General features: G+C 48.7%; 1 protein-coding gene across 11 annotated transcripts in view; it reads left to right on the top strand.

Annotated features, from left to right (window-relative positions):
- The window catches only part of MEGF11 (multiple EGF like domains 11), a 276,513-nt gene that overhangs the window by 250,808 nt on the left and 4,890 nt on the right, over positions 1-20,815 (top strand). For 2 of the 11 annotated variants that reach the window (XM_004943899.5, XM_004943900.5), the window contains 4 exons: positions 5,709-5,827; positions 11,091-11,157; positions 15,980-16,036; positions 20,575-20,781. In XM_004943899.5, the coding sequence (XP_004943956.2) occupies positions 5,709-5,827; positions 11,091-11,157; positions 15,980-16,036; positions 20,575-20,781 (450 nt within the window). Of the gene's footprint in view, positions 1-5,708; positions 5,828-11,090; positions 11,158-15,979; positions 16,037-19,528; positions 19,712-20,574; positions 20,782-20,815 lie in introns of those variants that run through there. The other 9 variants (XM_040706672.2, XM_040706667.2, XM_040706670.2 and 6 more) reach the window with 6 other exon arrangements.

The raw sequence follows: 20,815 nt of genomic DNA, 5'->3' as shown, positions 1-20,815 counted from the left end.
ATGTATGAAAGATTACTTACAAGACAGTGGATAGACTTAGATGTGGAATATGCTGCATGGAATATATAAAGTCCTATTTTTCCTCTGTGAAACCTTAAGATGAGTTTTTGGTGAGGAATGGAGTTGACTGGGTTAATATTAAGGTTTTTCTTATGCCTGTGTTGCTGTTTCTGATTTGAGCCCTCCTATCTGTTGTCCATTCTGGGTGCAGACCAACCCCTGTTGTTGAGACAGCTGGTGTCAATTTTCTTCCCAGGAGCTGATAAAAGCAGGAGTGAGGAAGGGGGAGGCTCTTTCACTTCAAAAAAAAAAAACTCATACGGATTTCTTTCTCACTTCTTTCCATCTTCTATTGCTGGTCTGGAGATCAGTTTCTCTTAACAGATCGGCTAAACCTCGGAGGATGTGATCTCCTCCTCATTGTTGTCATTCTTCATTCCTCAATGGCCAAACTTAGGTAGGAAGCCAGGTAGGATGTGGTTTTGCTTCCTTCCTGTTTCCTCCAACCTGCCTCCAGCGACGATCTGCTCAGGGCTTGCTGTCCTCTGTCTGCTCTTTGCTGCAAGGCTGGAACTGTAAGTCCTAGTAAATACCAGCTTCTGAAGCAGGGAGAGGTTGACCCAGCACCTCTGCTTTCTCAGCCCTGCATTGCCTTTTTCTTCCTGCTTTCCAGCTGGGAGGCACAAGGCCCAGCTTCTTGCCTCTGGTTTGCCCTCTGTGCTGCCCAGGAGAAGCATGGCAGCATTCTGCACCTCCCTGCCCTGGGTGCACCTGGAAGGAGCCTCTCCCACCAAGCAGATATTACTGTCTGCTGAACACTGCTGCCTAAACTCATTTTTAGGTCATTTGAGCTTACACTGGAACATTCCTTCTTCTCATAGCTCCAAGATGGGAGAAAAAAAATCAGCCTTGGACCTCCTCTCATTGCCTTGTTTTTGAATGTTAGCTTTGCAGGCTCCTGCTTAAGCTGCCCATTTGGGTAAGAAATTTATGAAAACGGTGCCAGAGAGGGCTCATCTGATCCTTAGCTGGTTGCCAGCATGATTTGGCCCGAAATCTGTCATTTCTACATCATTTGAAGAGCCAGACCACGAACATGCAAAAGAGAACTGTGGCACATCTCAGCAACAGCAGGGCTCCGAGTTCCAAGGGAGCAGATCACAGCTGCTGGCACGGAAAATTGTTCTGAACTTTCCAGCCATCCATTTCGCTCACATTGACACTTTATCCATTTATTTACAAAGCCTGTTCCACATAATTTATTTGTGAGCTCTTCTAGTCAATGGATGTGTAGCCCGGCCTGTTGAAGAGGCACAACTTAGAAATTTGCAAATAAGGCGTATTGCTGAGGTTGGGAGCTGCCAACTGCAGTAATTGAGCTTCTCCTTCCAGACAGTGTTGTTTTTTCTCCATATTTTACCATGAATGGAGATTTCCCAATCGATTTGATGGCATCCCAGCCTCACGCTCTTCAGGAAGTCTGAAGAAAGGTAATGCTGTGAAAGGATGTTCTCACTCTTCAGAGTGAAGATAGGCAGATGACTTTCCTCCTTGACTACAAAGTCGCTACATTTGGAGATGCTGGTAGCCCAGCAACAATCCTTGCTGGTTATGCCTCTGTAGGCACTGTACCTCCTCTATGATGTCCTTCGCGTTCCTTTCAGGTGTTCCTGCTGCCACACGACACTTAAGCAAAGAGCACTTTGGGGATGGATGAGTTCCTGGATACATCACAAATGCCTGAGGGATCGCATCCTACAGCTCCACTGAGCCTGGGATCTCTTCTGGTCTCTGGGCGCGGCAGTGCATTTAATTCTTGCTCTTGTGGCATTGCTGCTCTGTATCAGCTCCGTTTGTAAAAGAACTGAAGTGCCAGGTTCTCTAGAAAGAAACTGGTGCTGTTTCCATCATGTTCATCTCATTCAGTGATGGGTGTGCTGAGGCTGGGCCTTTCCATTTGTCTTGGCTGCAGCTGAGTGGAGTCAGCCATGGATTCCTGCCTCCCCCATGACAAACTGCTATGTTTCTTGCAAAGGAAGGCTGAGAAGTTAGAAATCATTCTGCATCTTCATCTCATTATAGCATGTCTACAGGTATCAGCATTGTTTCAAGTTTTCATCTTTCAGGAGGAGGTTCACAAATGCTGCACAAACTCCTTGCCAAATTCTGATGCTGCTCCAACGGCTCTACAAAAGCTTCCTACCCATCAGGCACTTTGGCCTTGCCAGTGCTGTTTTCAGCCTTTCACTTCCATAGAGCAGAAAATCAGATGAGACAAGATCACAGATAATAAATAGAGACCTGTAGCATGGCTGGATGGCAAGAACAACACGTGTGAGCACGCACATGCATTTGTGCATTGCAGAGGACGCTGAAGGAGAGCAGCAGCATTGCATGGACATATCAGAGGTCTTTGCCTGGAATCCTGTGTGTGGATTAAGGACAGAATGAATACTCTGCAGATGCACTCATGCAGTGAATATAATCTTTTGCAAACCTATGGACTTCGGCAGGAATTCGTCCTGAGCAGTGACTGCAGAATCCAGCCCCGCATGGGTCTGTGGTTAACCTGACCCACCACTGCTGTTGTGTGGGTGGTGGGGTCATTGTCATAGAGAATCATATGTGCAGATCACAGCTCCTGGAGGCTGTAATCAATAACTTGTGTCTGCAGGACGTTTTGGGTCTTTGTGTCTTCAGCTCTTCAGATGCTGATAATGCGTGCATATGTATGAGGGAGATTATGGGAAAGGAGAACCCCCTGGGCAGCCCTCTGACCATTCAGTATTTGGGGATGAAGGGTGTGGCAGCAGAACACACTTGACAGCAGCTGGTGGGAAGGAGAAGCGCCCATGTTGGGAAGCTGACCCACAGCACAGGATCTAAGAGCAGGCTCCCCCAATAAGCCTGAAAGCAAAACAGTGCTCCCAGCATGGGAACGATATATTGCATCCAGCAGGGGATTTTAAAGCATGGGTCGTTAACTCAAGGACATAGGGACAGAAGGGAAAATGATGCAGTAATGCTGGAGAGCAGCAGAGATTTCTCGGGACTCTCACAGAGACAGGTTATGGGCTGAAGTGATGCTGGAGGTCTTCTCAGAGTCATAACAGACTTTATGATAGGGGCGAATCCTACGCTGAGAGCCAAAAACCAAGCAAAGCTCAATACAAATACAGCATCCTGAGCCTTCAGCCGCCCCACTGACACTCCCTGTGAGGGGAGAAGATCCACACAAAAAAATCCAACTGAGAGGAAGAAGAAAGCAGTGCCATTTTGCAGCTCAAGCTCTCTGTTGTTCTATTTACTGCAGCGCTCACTCCCCGTTTCCATTACCCCGTCCTCCTGCAGTCCCCCCGCTGCAGGATGTGGATGGTTGCTCTCTGTGTCACCGCCCCGCCGTGGCTCGCAGTCCTTCAAGGGATGGAGCATTCTGGCTCCCATCCACATCTCTGTGCCTTCCAGCACTGCACAGCCGGGGCTCTCAGCAGGGCTGTGCCTCCATGGGGCCCTGCACAGGACAGGGCTCTCCACGCTAACATTGACATAACCTTTTGGGGGCTGTTTTTGTTTTGTTTTAATTTAAATTGTTCTTTTTTTTTTTTTTCTTTTTAGCCACGTAAGTCTATGCGCTGTTCAGAGTAGAATGAAACTCTCATCTTTGGGAAGAGGTTTTTTCTTTTTTTTTTTTTTTTTTTACTGGGATAGCATTAGATTTGAATTTGATGTATTTTCAGGCAGCAGTCGTAAGAGCTTCATGAATAAATGTGTAGAAAATGGACTGTGCTATCAAGGTAAATCAACCTGTGTGGGTACTTAAGTATCAGCCAAATGGAACTGTGTAGAAGGAGTAATTCTGAGTATATGGGGCTGCATGCAATGAAGGAAGACAAGATTTCTGGTGATGCAGGCTTGTGTACGAGCTCAGATTCATTAATTCAGCACAGTGCTAAGTAGCAGGGCAGTCTGGGAGACTTCTCCTTCAGCTCATTTCGGGTGCACAAGCGCTATGGCCAGATAAGCCGGGTGTGAACTTGTAAGGTATCAGCTGCCTCTGCAGCATCAGTGTGCACCTCTTATCTGGCAGCAGAGCAGCGAGCCAGACCTCCTCTTCAGGCTGATCCTTGCAGCTGAGAGAGGGCCCAGCAGATAAGGGAAGGGGAAGGCAGCACTGAGAGCTCAGGCACGAACACTCACTTGGAGAGCAGAAAGACGTGGGTTGGAGCTGCGCTCCCCGGTGAGCAGTCAGCACCTCATGGGCAGGCTGAAGGCTGTGTGAGCAGCTGTGTTTGGGTCCCAGACCCGGCCCTCATTTGCAGACCCCCAGCAGCAGCTGTTTGTGTGTAACTCTATTGCAAATATCACGGAGTTATAGCGGGGGAGGTGGCAGAGCCCTGGCAGGCTGTCTCATCTCCCCAGCTGCTGTGCTGGGCAGGAGGTTATTGGTGGTAAGCTGAAAGAAACTCCATGCAAATGCTTGAGTCCTGGAAGCACATGCTGATCTGAGAGCCTTCGCTGGCAATATCCTCAGGACACAACCAGGACCAAAAGGTGCTGCAGTGACCTCAGAGATCACACTGCATGTTCCAGCAGAAAGAAGGTGCTGGGTCAGATTTGCACACACGCGTGGGTTCCTCCCCCGGCTCTGTGCCGCTGCACTTATGTAATAGACACCCTGCAGCTAAAACCTCTGATTTGAAAACGGGATGTTTCGCAGTAAATTAACTAAATCAAGATCTCCACCAGATGTCAGCAAAGCGAAGTGCACGGCGGCGGGAAGGCAAATACAGAAGGAGAGGAGCAGCGGGTGGGGAGGCGGCTCCTGCGGGCACTGCCCTTCCCCACCAGTTCCGTGGGCAGCCGCCCTCTGCGTCTGCATGCCTTTCTGGGGCTGACCTCCCTCCTGCCATCGAACCCCCGCTCCTTAAAACTAACCACGTATTTACTTCTTACAGGGTGTGGTGATGACATGGTTTGAGTTGTTTGGATTTTTCACTCTCTCTCCTGGCGCAGCTTTGAAATGTGTCCATGTGTTGTCACGCTGAAGCCAGCCTGGCAGCGATGCTTTCCTTAGGACCGCCTGTGGAGATGTGATGTGTTTCCTGGTAAACTGTTCTGTTTGGTAAACGTGTTGCTGAGTTGAAGAAAGGAAATAGATGAGGAGGTCTGCGTGTAACGGCGTAGCTGCCCAACTTTGCCTTTCAGTGCTAGAGCTTTTTTGCTGTGCGTTTGCACAACAGGCTGCAGGAAGTGTTTTTGACCCCTTGGTACAGCTATAGCACCTTGATTGATAACACCCTGGAACAAAAAGTTCTGTTTCATAACCAAAAGGGTTGTTATCACCAGTGGCTCCTACGTGTGCTTAAACCAGGGGAGGAGCTGCTGTAAACCATCCGTTTGCTGAGCTTTGCATTTCCTCCCTTCCCCACAGCACAGGCGGATTGTCAGGAATTTTTATTTCCTTCTTTAAGTTCTTCGTAAGGGCAGCGCTGTGCCAGATAATTGTGTTGCTTTTTTATCTTATGCTTGATGCTATTCCTCCAACGCTTCACCCCACCATTTGCAGAATACGTTTCACCCGGAGATGCCAATAGCACACAGCGCTGGCAAAGCGTCCGTCGGGCTTCTCCATTGCCTCTCGTGTGTTTCCAGTTCCTGAAGAATCCTTACAGCTTCCAAAGTATCTGTGATGATTGTTTTCTTCCCAGATGTGTCTCAAGGTAGCAGCAGTGTGCACTGCTTTTCCAACCCAAGCTACCACACTCTCTCGTGCGGTGTGACTTCACGCTTCTTTCCCCGTAATCTGGATGGGAACAGCTCCAGTAAGGTAGATATGATCCCCCCCCCCACTGCAGCACTGTTCTTATCAGTTCAAGGAAATAAAGCAAAGCAATGCCTGCTGGATCCTGACACGGTGGCTCTGATGGACACGGCAGGGTCTGCCTTCCCTGTGTGTGTCTGTGTAATCTCTGTGCCCCGTGACGGGAGCGTCAGCCCGTGGTCAATAAGCTTTGCTGCCTAAGCAACTATAGGCTATGTTTGCACCTCAGAAAAGATAAAGAACCAGATAATTGTGATTCTTCATTAATATAATGAAAGTAAATCAATGAAGCATTAAGTCAGGAGTCTAACTTGGATAAATCGACGTTTCCCAAATCAGCAGACACACAGACTGGCTGTTGGCACAAAGACAGATGCAGGAAGGTGCTGGGGGCGAGCACTGCTTTCACCCAGGGTGCTCAGAGCTGTGCCGTCCCTTTGTGCTCCCAGCACAGCTCTTCAGATTGGAAATCTCAGACATCCAGGAGGACATTTCTGCATGCTGCTCTTGATTCCCTGGGACCACTCATAGACCACACTGAATTCACCACTTCAGCAATAGACTGAGATGTGGTAAATAGTAAGACAGCTCTTCCACTGGAGATTTAATAAGCCAAGCTGGGGCAAAGGATAGGGAGCAGAAGAAAGAAGAAATGCCATTGATTTCATTAAGGCCGCCAGCTTTAAAAGTGATGGTGCTTGCTGGCTGCATTGACTTCATCCAAACGTAGCTCTGGTCACTGGGAAGCCACAAGAACAAAACTGGTGCCACAAAAAAGACACCACGTAATGAAACAGGGCATGCAAAAACATTTCCACCTGTGCTCCTGTTGGACATTTCTTGGTTCCAAAAAAACAATCTCATTAAACTGTAATAACAAAGCTGGCTCTAGAGACCTCGCAGAGGAAAGTTTAGACAGGTGTGTAAATATGTTCTGTGAGGCGGATGGTCCCTTTGCATCATGCAGTTTTGCTCCCCAAGTCGGAAGTGCAAATGCTCATAATGTCAGATTGAGGATGAACGCCGTGAGTGCGGAGCTGCACCACTAATCCTACTGCACTAATTTCAGTGAAGTTGGAAAAGGTCAAAGCAAGCACCTCTCTCGATTTCCCAGCCTGCAGCGCTGTCTGATCACACAGCAACTTCAAATATTCAGCTGCTGAAGAGCTATGAAACCCAGCGGTGCATTTGGACAGGCATGAAAGCTGCCCGCCTTGCGGCAGTGCTGCCTCTCGTAGTTGGTCAGCAGGTTGTCCTGGCATTGAAAAAGAAGGGAAAAAAATGGGTCTGGTATTTTTAGGGCACTTATCAAAATACATGCCCTGACTTTTCCTTTGCATCCCCCAGGATCTAACTTATTCATGAGAAAGCTTTGCAGCGCTGAGTAGCTGAGGATGGCCAAAAATATGCAGCTCCTGTCTTGCTGTTCTCCAGCCAAGTAAGACAAAAGAGCATATAGAGCCCCTAATGGCTGCAGTAATGAGTTTCATTTCCTAATCAGTTTGTCTGGTGCCATTTCCACTTTCTGCAGGGAAATGTGCACAAGTTGTACTTGGAGAATTCGTTTCTTTCCTGTGCCAGCTGGGCTCACGTGGGAACCAGGGCAGGTGCAAATGGAAAAAAAAATGACAGAGGAATCCTCTGAAGTGCTGAGGCAGTCCTGGGTTGTGCTCTCCTCGCTGTGCTCAGAGGACCACCTTTCTGCTTTCCATCCTGCTGCCCTCCCCAGCTCAGCAAGGCAGGAGGGCACCCTGCACAGCCCCTCTAGGCTGGGAGGGTCTCACCTCCATTTCCCCTCTGCCAGGCAGACAGTTGGCCACTGCTTGGGATGCTGCCCACGTCCTTACGGTAAAACTGAGAGCTGCTGAGACAAGTAGGAGCAGAGGTGTTGGAGTCCTCCTGGTGTGTGCAGGGGAGTGCTGGTGCTGGAACACATGCAGGCAAAAGCAGGTGGGAGGATAAGGGGGAGCGTATGAAGAGAGCCTTCTTTTATCTAGCAAAATGAATGCTGAGAGGGAGCGTGATTGCCATCTATAAATACATCAGGGTAAACAGTAGGAGGGAGAAGAGCTATTTAAGTTAGATAGCAGAGTTGGCACAAGAACAAATGAGGATCAACTGTCCATGAATGCATCGAGGCTGGGAGTGAGATTTCTAACATCAGATCAGTGAGATTTTGGAACAGCCTCCCAGTAAAGCTAAGGGGACAAAGAAACCTGTTAAAATGGGGCTTGATATGTTATCTAAGTAATTATGTGCCAGGATGTCTGCAGTGAAAGGCAGCCAGACTCTGATGCCCAGTGATCAAAGCTCTTCCCTAACACATGGTCAGGGTCTGGGCTGTGTCATGGCCTGAGGAGGCTGTGCCAAGAGCAAATGGGGTGTGCTCACCTCAATGTTTCACAGAGCCCTTAATTCCACCCTTACCCCCTACCCAATGAGAAGAACATTGCAGCCAGAGCCCAGCTGTTGCTGGTTTCTACAGATATCATAAAAATCAATTGCTATTGGGTGTCCCAAGCAGAATCTTTAAAGCCAGCAGATTCACATCTATTAAAGGAAGTTCTGAACTCTACCAAAGACTTCACATGGAATTAGAAATAGCAAAACAGAGGTCACTGGAAATGGACTTAGTGGTTATCACCCAGCTGGTAACGACCTCAGCCACCAACAGCATTGCAAATGATCTGACTGAAACCCATCCAGGGAAAGAAGACCGCAAACACAGTGCTGGGGAAGGCCCTCTAAGGCTGTGAAACACGGACACCTGCAGCCAATGGTTGGCAGCTGATGGAAAGCACTTACCAGCTGCTTTTTGGGAGGATACGATGGAGTCAGTGCCAGCACTGAGTTGCTTAATTACTGTAGGTTCCTTAGAAAAGCTGAGCATGGACAAGTGGTGCTCAGCTCTCCTCTGTGAGCTACCCAGCCAGCTCTGAGGCACCGGTCACAGCTCTGCTTTCCTCCTGTAAGTATCTTGTTGGTCTAAAGGAAGGTATGCAAGGGATGAGGTAGCTTTAACCAAGTTGCTAAAGTTCCATGCTTGAGTTTTTAGTGGGCAAATTTACTATGAAATGTTTTTTTTTCCTCTAGGAAAGTAATTTTGGTTCACAAATTGAAGCCTCTTCCATCTTAGGAAAAAATGTTAGCAAATTATAGTGTGCTAAGAACTGATAGGAGCACAAAGAGACAGCCATAATCACGTTTCTTCATAATTACTGCATCCTGAAAAACTTAGAAGTGTCCCCAGATCATTTCATTAAAAAAAATCAATTCTAGCCCATGGCTCTTCATGCCAAATTCTGGGTTTGTGAGCTGATTTATAAACCCTGTACAAACAAGGCTTTTAATAGAAACTTGAAGACTTTAGGAAATGTGATCTAAATGGTGCAGCTCAATGAAAGTCTGCATTCGTGTGATTGCTGCAAGTTTCAAAACGAAGAGGAAAAACCGTGGGCTCTGAGGGCTTCACACCAGCCAAGCACAGGGCTGGCAGTGCTGCTTCCTGCCCCGTGCTCTGCTGCTGTCTGTGCCTTCCTGTCTGTGCTCCTTCCTCCTCGCTGGGGAGGCACCAGCAGTGGGGTTGGGCTGCTGCTGCCTGCAGGCAGTGATTGCCCCAGCAATGCTGCAGGTTACTGAACTGGGCTGTTTGATGTGAGGTTTGAGCGTGGGGTCGGAGGATTCTGCTGTGACCGTCTGCCTGCAGTCCCACGCAGCACCCGGGGGCTCTGCAGCCGTGTCCCTGCCAGCCAGAGCCTTTGGGTGGCACTGAGCCATGCACTGTTCGGACCCCATGGGCTGGTGGGAATGCATCTTTGTGTGTGTAAATACGTAGTGTGTGTGGTTGGTGTATTCGCCCCATTGTGTGTCCTGAAGCTCTGTCCTGGCTGCAGGGCAGCCCACCTGGAGCACAGTTACGTGCTTCCCAAATGACAGCTACATGCTTTCCAAACAAGATATATATATATACACACACTAGTGTTGTCTGAAATGTGGTGCTCCTGGTGGGGCAGAGCATTTGCAGATGCTTTCCCTGGTGACAAAGGAGAGGCTGCAGAGCTTTGCCGGCTCATCCTCAGCAAAACCTCACAGGTGGATGTTGGGCTGAGCGGGGCCTGCTGGTCCTCAGCATTGAGAGAGGAACTTACTGGGAGGTCCTCAGCAGATCACTGCCTAAATCCTGGGGCTGACAGCAGCCATTTCTCCTCGTGCACCGCAGTGCATTGCCCTGCACTGGCATGGCTGCAGACAGGGCTGTGCAGGTGGGTGATGCGTGCTCTGGGGGCAGCTGTGGGTGCCAGCTGGGATTTCATCTCGCAGTAGTCAAGCACACATCAGCACTATTTTTTTTTTGTCCCAGGTCTTAAAGCCCAGTAGGAAAGCTAAGCAGAAATTGATGAGAGATCAGGAAAAATGAAATGCTGTGGAGAGCAATGAGAGCTTTGTGACTTCAGCACTTCAGAAGAGGGCTGGGATCCGCCCTTGAATTGACACCTCCTGAGCTGTAGTTTCACAGGGGTGGCTTTCAAGGGAAAGATTTCGAGGTGGAACGCAGCAGCTTCAGCAGCTGCAGGGATTCACAGCCCCTCATTGCTGGGATTTGCACGACCCGAAGCGCCGTACTCTTGCAGAGGTCCCAGAGGAGCACACAGCCTTCATGGCTGTGCAGAATCCCCGTCCCTCATGCAGGCACGGTGTGTGCCCTCAGCATTGTGTTTAGGCGTGACCTCAAGTGAGACTCCTGCAGGAAAATCGAGGCTGTGCTGACACATCCCGAGCCCTGCAGCAGCTCCTGCAGACAGCACTGCCTCGCCGTGCCCATCTTGCCTGGCTGCCAGCTGGGCACACGTTGTGCTGCTGTTATTTTCCTTGAATTGAGAGGAATCTGCTAGCTGCTGTTTCTCTTGTAACTGAGTACGCAGATCTGCATGCTCGTGTTGGTGGTTTGGTGCATCCATCTCCATCTGTTGTTCTGGGGCCGCCCGCATGTCGCCCCACGTGCACAGGTAGCTGTGTGATTTGTGGCTCCTCGAGGAAGCCCCGTGTTTTCCAGCATGCTGTGTTCATTGCCTGGTGAAGTGACTTTCCTTTGTGATTTTCCCTAATGCTAGTGAGCAACTGTCAAACTTCACACAGATAAGGATCTGAAATGGTGAGGCCAGGGCAACATCCATCTCCCATTTAGATTCGTGACGTTGGTGCTCTGAAGTCTTGGGTGGGAACTGTGTGTTGATTTCAGCATTAACTCATTATCATACTTTTTGAACAGCTGAGTAACAAAATCCTTGACAGAGAAACTGCAGACTGGAGACCCTACAGCTATCTGAATGAACTAGGTCAGTAATTTTTAAACAATTTAATCATTGTATTGACTTCAGAGCAACACCAAACCCCGTCAGCCGGTCACGAGGACACTGACAACGATGAAAAATACTGGTGGTGTCTTTATTTCAAGACCAGAATTGCCAGTACTGGAAAAACTGAGATTTGAACATTGTCTTCTTTCCCACAAACCATGGGTTGGGAAAGCAGAGTCCATATTCACTCTCATCCCCTTCCCAGTTGAATTGGTGTCTATCTGCTCTATAAATGTGCTTTTAAGGAGTGAAGTCCAATTGCCCTATCTGAGTTTGCTCCCCCCACCCTCCCTTTCAGACAGGGATTTCAGCATCTCTTACCCCAAAACCTATCTAAAGGTAGTGCTTTGGATGCTGTTTGTTTTCCTGTCTGAGCCCTTGAAATTCAGTTTGCCTTTGGCAAAAAGCACTTGCCCTCTCCTTTACTGATTGCTAATATCTTATGGGAATGCACCATGTGAGGGAAAATGCAGTTTTAAATGGTGTTATGGGATTTTTAAGGCCAGCATCTCAGCTCACAAGGCAGCGCCATTCACATCGGTTCATCACATCGTGTCGGTGCTCTGTGGCCACGCACCGTGCCCTGCCCAAGGAGCAGCTCTTCCCTGCATCAGGAAAATCACAAAGGTGTCGAGCTTCAGTGCAAAACCTTTTCCGTCGCTATCAGTCACTCATCTTTTCTTCTTTCTAATGGTCTGCAGAACCGCTGCTGTGCTTATCTGTTGCTGGAGAGCTGGGGGTGATGCGGACTTCCACGTGCTCCTCCAATCAGCTTTCCTTTTGCCATCTTCCTGCTTTTCTCACTGGCTGTATTTATCATTATCTTGCTGTGTCCTGCACTTTGAGTGCCACGTTTGTCCCCCATCCCCGTGCTTTTTCACTAGCAGATGTGATGCTGAATGCTCTTGCAGTAAGAACGGCATAGAGGTGATAAATAGTCGAGTGATCTCCAGCAAAAAACAGCCACAATTTTTTCCATGGCATTTTGCAACCCAGAGATGTTATTTTGATATACTTTCTTCTATTTTTTTCTTCACAAAAATGTCTGTTTTCCATTAATTGATAAAATGAGATTTTTTTTCCCTTTCAGTATCGAAATTAGTTTGCTTATGCTGCATCTCACAGCATTGAGTTCTTGTTCAGAGCAGAACTATTTTTGCATGAAACTGTAAAATAATGCATTTTCATCTTGTGCAGTTGCTTCTGTGCAGTAGAAATGGCAGATTCCATTTGTGTGCAGTTTTCAAATGAGAGTGGAAAAGCTTATATTCTATGTTTATAATTCCAAATATAAGAGAAGCCTAATGAGGTCAAATCGGAGATCCTGGCAGCTTTAAGCCACATCATGTGCGGATGTACCAAAAACTCATCCCACCACCAGCTTTTACTGCACGGCTGCTCCAGATCACATGTTGGAATAGCAGGCAGGCATTGTGCATTGCTGAATTTGGTTAAAATGGTATTTATTTATTTATTTATTAACCTCTGAAATGCATTTCTGATCAAACACTGCGCTCACGGCTGCTGCAGCCCTGACCTGCCCAGAATGACACCTCCTGTATTTTGGGCTCCCCTGTAAGATCACTTTCCAAAGGACGTGGCTGTGCTCGTGCTGCACGTAAGGATGCAGGGACTGCACGGATGGGGAAGACTTTGCTTCTCAATACCACGCTGGATCCAGGCTTAGGCTTCCCTTTGACCCCGCAGCTCAGGGAGAGCAGGAGAAGCTGCTGCTCGCAAGGAGAAATTGCTGCCTTCCTTGGGAGAAGCCAGGAGCCCATTTGGTGCAGCACAGCAGACAGCTCCCGATCAGCTGAGAGGTGCTATTGTGCTCTTTTCTGCCTGCTGTGCACTGTAATGCCTCATTTCCAAGCAATGCTTTAATATCTGTATGTAAGAGGACCAAAGGAATGCTCTCTGGAAATGCTGTGTGCTTTTCATTTTCCTTTGTAAGGGCAATCGCACAGATAAAGGGGACGGGGGTGCTTTAATTAACCCCTCTTTGCTCTCTTCCATCTCCTAGGCTGCAGTTTTACAGCTTTGGAAAACACCTTCTGATTGTTCAGTTTGCGTCATTGGCCTTTGCTGAGCCAGGGGTCATCCCCTGAGATTTTAATTACAGAGGAAAAGAGAGAGAGCACTGAGTGGATTTGGGGCCAAAGAAACAACTGAGGACCCAGTGCTGCTCCTGTCTAAGTCATCCTGTGTTCCCTGTGATAGCAGCGGAGCACAACAGGCAGAAATTGTGTAGAAAAACAGGAGTCTTGCGTATGCAGTTGCAAGTCTATGCATATATGCTATACATAGGTATATGTATGCACAGATGGACATACCCACTGTACGTCCCTATCAGTGGATCTCATCAGTCTGCAGGAGTTCTGTCTCAGTTCTGCAGAGCTTCATTCACCAGGCTTGCGTCCTTTACAGCCAGGAGATGTGAGGAGCACACCAAAGTCTGTATTTTTACTGCTGGCACATTTGCTAATGAGCTTCAAATATCAGCTTGTCAGGCTTTTTCAGAGAGATAATTTTATCAGTTAAGTGGAGCTGGAGTCTTATGATGAGCGCATTTCTGACCTAACTCACTGTGTGCCCACAGCCCTCACGGATGTGTGCTTACAGCTCAGTGCTGGGAGACTCAGTGGTGCCAAGGAGAGGCGGCTCTGTCACCTCTGCTTTGTGTCGCTGCTGTTTAATGCAGTCCAGTCCTACTAGTTTCAAGGAACGGCTTGTCTGCATTTTCTCTTTGCTGTCTCTTGTTGCAGAACTGGAATTATTTGCCCCATGGCCAGTCTCCTCTTACCAGAGTCCAGCCTGCGTTAAGCAATTGAGGAGTCCAGCTTCCAGCTCCTATTCCAAGCAAGTCAAAAGTCTTAAAACACCTACTGGGCTTAGGAAAGGTTGTTATGCTCATTAGCTCATGTGTTGGATGCAGTGGGCTGCAGGCAGAAATGGTTTTCGTGTTGTTTTTTAACAGTAGCCCTCAGTGCAGACACTGAATGTGTGATTTGCTGCCCATCTGAAGTGACTCAAGCTGCAGGTATGCCAAGGACCAAAGCCACAACGTCTGATTCAGAGCCGACTCTGCATTTTCTCTAAGCCCAGAGGTGTGGAAAAATATTTCCAGACAGGACTCCGATTTCAGCCCAGCACACAGTTTAGCTTCAGACTTAATCCTAAGCCTTCCTATGCTCCTCGTTTGTTTAGGTCTTTTCCACGTTCATTACTCTGCAGTTCCCAAAATGATGTATCCATCGTTCACTTGGAGGACGCAATGAGTACAGAGAGATGGGTTACGAGAAGCACGAGCGATGATTACAGGCAGATGTAAAGGGAAAAAGCCAAGAAGGGTTGGCGGGGTCCTGCAGCCATCCCAGTGCAGCACCAACTCTATGTGCACCTTTCCCAGCACATGTGCTTATTTTTTCTACAGCTGCACTGCAGCAAATGAGAGCTGAGCAGAAGTGTGGCAGTGTGCCGTTGTGTTGCTCACTGCAGGCCAGTACTGCTGTTCCCCAGCTCTGAACCAGAAGCCAGCTGTGCTCGGATCAGTGTTACTGCAGCAGCCTTCCCTCTCATGGGGTCTCACAGCAGTCTGTGTGTGCAGCACAGTGACCTCTGCTGCTGCGGAAGCCCAGCCAGTGCCTGCCATTTCCAGCACGGCTCAGTGTGGATCAGAGTTGGTGAAATAGGTGCTGAAGGTGGAGTTCTTCCCCTCTGAGCTCACCATACTGCTGCTTCGTCACTGCAGCCCCGAGGCTCCGTCCATCAGTGTCGTGGTGGTCGCAAAGGAAACGTGTCTGTAACGATGTGACAGGGATGCTCAGATCGGGTGGTTCTCGTACACAGAGTGGACAAGTCACAGCCTGCACAGTCCTTGCTCCAACCATGGGTAGCCTCCCATGAGCCCCCAAGGACAGCTAGCTGGAGACCTCTGGGACGCGCTGGTTGGAGGGCTCTTTTACCAGCATAACTGCACTGATTGATTGGGATTCTATCAGCCACAAAGGCAACCAAATTTGTGTTATTTTGCTAGTCAGTGAGGAATACCAGACTAGTTAAAAAGAATTAAAGGGCTTACGTTAGCTCTTCCTTTGAACTGAGGGATGTTGAGGATAAATGTCAGTAGTGAAAACAGAGAAGGTTCCCACCCCCTTCTACCTGTGCAAGCAGTAACAAGTTCTCATGGAATCACGTAAGGCAGAAGGCTTTGCTTTCAGCTCTCCACTCGGTTCTACATTTTCAGGCTGCTGTTGTCACTTAGGGACTGTTGTCACAGCTGATGTTGAACCATGCAAATTTATAACCCAAGTCATATAAAATAATTTAGAAAGATGGTACACAGCCTAGAGTCTTAGACTGTGAATTAAATAATGTATTATACAAGTAAAAGTAAGCCAAAAATTAGACACAAAGTAATGTAACATGACTTGCAGGCTCAGGTTTGAAAGACTTTCTTTTAGGCTCCCTTTATCCATCCAACATAGTGTTTCAATAATGAATATATGGGTTTCTTTTCCTGTTCTCCTGATGGATAGCAGTTCTTGGTAATGAGCAGTACCCTGTTTCAGGAAAGCCCTGTCTCCAGAGAAGCTCTTAAGCATATGCATAATTTTAGGCATGCAGAGAATCCCCACTGAAGCTGAGTGTGTGCTTACTGCTGAGGATGTGCTTAAGAGCCTCCCTAAACGAGGGCCTTGATGTACAATTTAGAAGAAAGACTATATGCTGCTCAGTAGTCAAAGCAATCCAATTTACGTAAATATTTATTTCTTTTCCATTATATATCATTTTTATGCAGGTGCTTGTGGGATGGATAGACGTCAGAACACATACATAATGGAAAAAAGCTTCAAAGGTATGGTATCCAGTGCCTGCAGCCACCCTGGCAAAGAGTTTGAGAAGGGTGTCGTAGAAGAGGTGAGATAGGAGACCTGGGCGCCCGGGCGAGCGGCCGTGCAGAGGCAGAGAGGGACAGAGCAATTACCCACAACATGAGCCCATGTGGCTGTCTGGGATCTGCGTTATGGATGTGAGTCTTTGCCCAGATGGGGGCTCCTGCCTGGCAAAGCAGCACAGGAAACGAGGCGGGTCTGTTGCGGGGACAGGACGTGCAGGTGGAGGGGAAGCTCTTCTAGGAGCCAGCAGCCATCCTACAGGGCTTTCTGGTGGCCGTTGCTGCTGACAGAATGGTGTGTTGGTCTGCTAGGTTGCAGCTCCATAAGGCTCTCAGCCATCTAGAAAAACGGCTGACCCTGCTACATGGCCTTTGCAGAGATTTATAGCAGAGCCTGAGAAAAGACCTCAGTGCATTAACCAGTCGCACTGGCACGAAGTAATTAATGGGCTCTGACTCTAGGGCTGTTCTAAAAAGGGATCATGCGTGAGTCATGTAGAAAGGCCCAGTGACTTTATATTTTGGTTGTCCTTCAGACTTGCATTCAAAATATTCAGCTGTGCATGAACTGCACTTGGCACAGTGTGGGCTGCAAGCACCTCGGCTCCTGCCCTGCGCCTCAGCTTGGGTCCTGGCCTGGCTGCCCGATTCCAGCACTGTCAGCTGGGCTCAGCCAGGCCCGGCTCACTGCTCCAAGGGGCTGAGCTGCCACAGGGCAAAGCCTGTATGTGCACTGGCAGCAATGCTGCTGAATGCAGTGCTGGTACAGGCAGCAATGGATGCTGACAGCCCAGCCTGGGAGCGCTGAGCGCCTTGTGGCTGCTCTCTGCAGAATAAGGCAATGTAATATTTGGTAGAACGGGGCCTTACAATACACTGAAGGCAACCAATGCTCCACGGCCAAGGCTTTCTTGACAAAGCTAAATTTAAAATATTAAGGGGGTTACACATGTATATCCAGCTCAGTCCTATTTCAGCTACTTCTGAAAAAAGGAAAATCTTTACAGCATAGTTAGTTGTTCTTTTTACATGGGACTATTAATTTCAAGATTAAATTACTGTATTTAGAAGGTTAGAAAGCTGCTCTGAACAACAGTCAGGCTTCCCGCCCAGGGCACAGTGACACAGAGGGGATGTATCCATGTGACAGAGGAAAGGACAGCAGGAGCGAGCTGTGAAATGCAATTGCTACTGTGACATACTGTGTTTATTATCTGGGATCTGAGCTGCTTTCTTTCCATGTCTGTCTCCTTAATGAATTCAGAACTCGGGACCAGAAGCCATGTCAGAAAGGCCAATGGGCTCTTAGGGCAGCAGGGCAGGCCGGCACAGGGACCCCTTGGGGCAGTGAAGGGCTGGGAGCCCCCGTGCCCACCCTGTGCCTGGTGCCGTGGTGTGACAGCAGCTGAGCTGTCACTGCGTTTTGAGAGCAGTTTCTTCCCTGTGTGTGGTGCCCATTGCTACCATTTCCAGCTGTTCTTTACAGCTGAGTCCTTTTCAATCATTTATTTATTTATTTGTCAGTGAATGCTGATGTGCTGGTGGGGTAATGTGACCTCAGGCACTGGCATTTTAAGGAGGTTCCTTTTGTGTGATTCCCAGTGAAACCCCAGCAGTTAGGATCACTGATGCATGGGAGGCTCAGGGCATCACTTAGTGCGGGTCGTTTGCTTGTTGTATGGGAATATAACTGTGTCATGCTCGCCTGAAGCAGAGCAGAGCTCTCTCGGCGTTGCTGTCCTTGCAGCAGTGAGGTTAGCCAGGGAAATGGAAGCAGCCATAAATGTGATTAAATAGCAGGAGAGCGTGTTTTACCTGTGTACATCATATGTCCTTAGCACTCTGAACATGAAAGTAGGTATAAGGCTTGTCGTTATTAAGCCAGAGGGTATTCAGAATAGAACAGAGTAAACCGGTCTGTGGGAGGGACACGTAGATCCTGGTGATGAAACTAAAATCTCCTTGAAAGGTGCGTGATGGGCATGCAGGCAACCCAAAGATGGGACCTCTAAGCCAAAGGAACCCCTTCCCCCCGCAGCAGGCAGGGTGCTGAGCCAGGGATGGTGTGGGCACAGCAGAGCCCAGCACCCACGCACGGCCCCGGGGCAGCTGGACTGGGGATGGCTCAGTACTTTTGAGACGAGTTAAATTAATTCATGGAATGAAATCTGACAAGTGATGCCAGACTTTTTAATTATCCCCAAATTACCTCCATAACAAAGTAAGTCAGAGGCTGCCACATCCTTCAGTTAAATTCCTTGCAATCTTGCGCACCATGTCCTGTGGGCTAATGGCTCCCTGGTGTATAGCATGTTACCCAACGTGCTCTGGTGCTCTGTAAATTATATCATATCTGAGCAAAGGGCCTAATCCCTGGATAGACACAAAGCTCCCACTTACGTCAGCAGGCGTCGGTTCATGGCAGCACTGCCTATGGGAAAAGGCAGATCTTGGGACTGCCCAAGTGATTGCAGCGAGCCCCTGTGCTGTTCTGCTGGCCCCATCTGCATAGGATGTAGCAGTAGTGTCGGTACTGCGGGGTCACTTCTGGTTCAGGAAGATAACAGTAGCTGAGCTGGATGGAACCAGATCACGTATCTGGGCTGAGTCCTGGTGGTGCCTGCACCAACGCCTCGGGGAGCTCGTGGCTGCTCGCTGTGGGAACTGTGTGGTTCTTCCATGCACAGCCTTCCCAGCGGGGACTGAAGACTGGGAACCAGTACATATAGTACAGGTATTTTTAGCCTAAAGATTTTCATTTCATTATAGAATTGGCTAGTCTTTGCTGTCTCCTCACTTTTGAACACTAGTGGGTCCTAGACTGCATGGCACCTTGATTTAAGTCATATACGTATCAAAAGCTAGTAACCCTGAGATCATTCAAGCACAAAAAGCCTTTGGTCTTGCAGGGTTGCTTCACTGCTAAAAGGAGAGGACAGGCTTCCACCAAACTGCCTTTGCTGGGATCACATTGCTGGCCAAGCCCTGTGCCAGCAGCTGCGTGTTGCTGGGATGCACCAGGCTTGCTTCACTGTGAAGTGAAGGCATTGTTAGATCTCACCCAGGCTGACGTCAGACAAGCTTCTAAATTTTAATTACTCCATAAATACTGCACTGGTGCCAGGGCCTCTGCCAGCCTCCTGCTTCCCTGACCCTGAGAGCTGAGGAGCCCAGAGATTGGTTTGTATTGCTAAAGCTGGAGGAGAGAAACGCAGTAGCTCACTGCAGGGCACGACCTGAGCCCTTGCTTGGGGCACCTGCTCAGCGCCAGCCCCCGTGGGGACTGAGGGACACGCACAGACACAGCCCCAGGTCACACTGGTGATGCAAACTGGCAAGTGAGTTAGCAGGACGGGGAGGAGAAGCGCAGAGATGAGGTTTTTATAGGAGAAGCGATATCTTGTTGTCTGTCTATTTCTTAACCTGAATTTCTCTTTTTGTCTCCCATACTAGACAGCGGGGGCAACTGGGATTGCAGCTATTTTGCAAGTCCCGCTATTTCACCGGGAGTATTTCATATATACCAGGATCTGCCTTTGTACTGTAACCCAGCACAAGAAAATGCCTCATCTTTCATTGCATCGCTCTAATTCTAAATTAATGGCACTGCCCAGCAGGATGCACACAGCAGCAATGGCACGTTCTTAAATGTCAATGTTAAGATCTATTTATTCTGTTGTGTTTTTTTTTATTATTATTATGTAAAGCAAGACTGGCGCTGTACTTTGCAGCAGGCTGGCATACCCAGCCAGGGTCACCAACAGGGGACACCAGTGGTGCCACTGTGCGCCAGCCTTGCTCTCCCTGCTCCTCCATCCCCATCTCCTTCTTCCAGCCCAGGGAGAGGAGCAGTAGATTCCTACAGCACGGGGGAAGAGAAGTGAAAGTGAGGTTCAGACGGAGGCTTGTCCCCCTGTGGAAAGCCAAGTGTTCCCCACTAATAGGAGCCGCCTCCTCCCAGTCTTAATGGCAGAAGGGAATACAAACAAACCAGATTCTCCTAGTGCTGGAAAGCCTCAGGAAAAGAACCCCCAGGGGGCACAGCACATATGCTGCACTGATGCAGTTCTATGCCTGCTGGAAATATCTCACTTTCAAACAGACAACACTTGATGTACCCAGAGCCCCCAGGACGCAGCTGCTGGCGGATCCGACCCACAGCCACATGCATGGGCTGCAGGTTACAGCAGAGCTCCTTAGGAACGGGAGAGGGAGGGAAAAGATTGCCACCAAAAATTAACAACTGCAGTAAATGACAACTAGAACCTTTCACAGCAAAACCTTTTGGTTTCAAGCAGGTTTTTATTTCTTTCCTGCTAAGAGAATTGCGGATGCAATGGTTTGGACACACCCAGAGCACAAGTGTCGGGTGTCTGTGCTGGATGCTTCGAGGATCTTCCTTCCCCCTGCCCCCTTCTGCCCATCCTGCCCCTCCTGCAGAGGTTGAGCTGCAGTCCACCTAAGGAAGCTAACAGTCCCACTCCCATCTTGTTTTGCAGATTATATGAAGGAATCTGTGTGCAGCTCCAGCACTTGTTCTCTGAACAGCAGTGAAAACCCATACGCCACCATTAAAGATCCCCCCATCTTAACATGCAAACACTCCGAGAGCAGCTACGTGGAAATGAAATCGCCTGGTCACAGGGACTCCCCATATTCAGAAATGCCCACTTCATCAACAGCCAACAAAAACATCTATGAAGTTGGTAAGTGGGAAGCTCTGCCTCACAGCTGTTAACA

Source organism: Gallus gallus, chromosome 10 (assembly GCF_016699485.2).
Source record: "Gallus gallus isolate bGalGal1 chromosome 10, bGalGal1.mat.broiler.GRCg7b, whole genome shotgun sequence".
NCBI classification, from domain to species: domain Eukaryota; kingdom Metazoa; phylum Chordata; class Aves; order Galliformes; family Phasianidae; genus Gallus; species Gallus gallus.
Note: the sequence above shows the minus strand (reverse complement) of the source record. Positions and strands in the feature narration are given on the sequence as shown.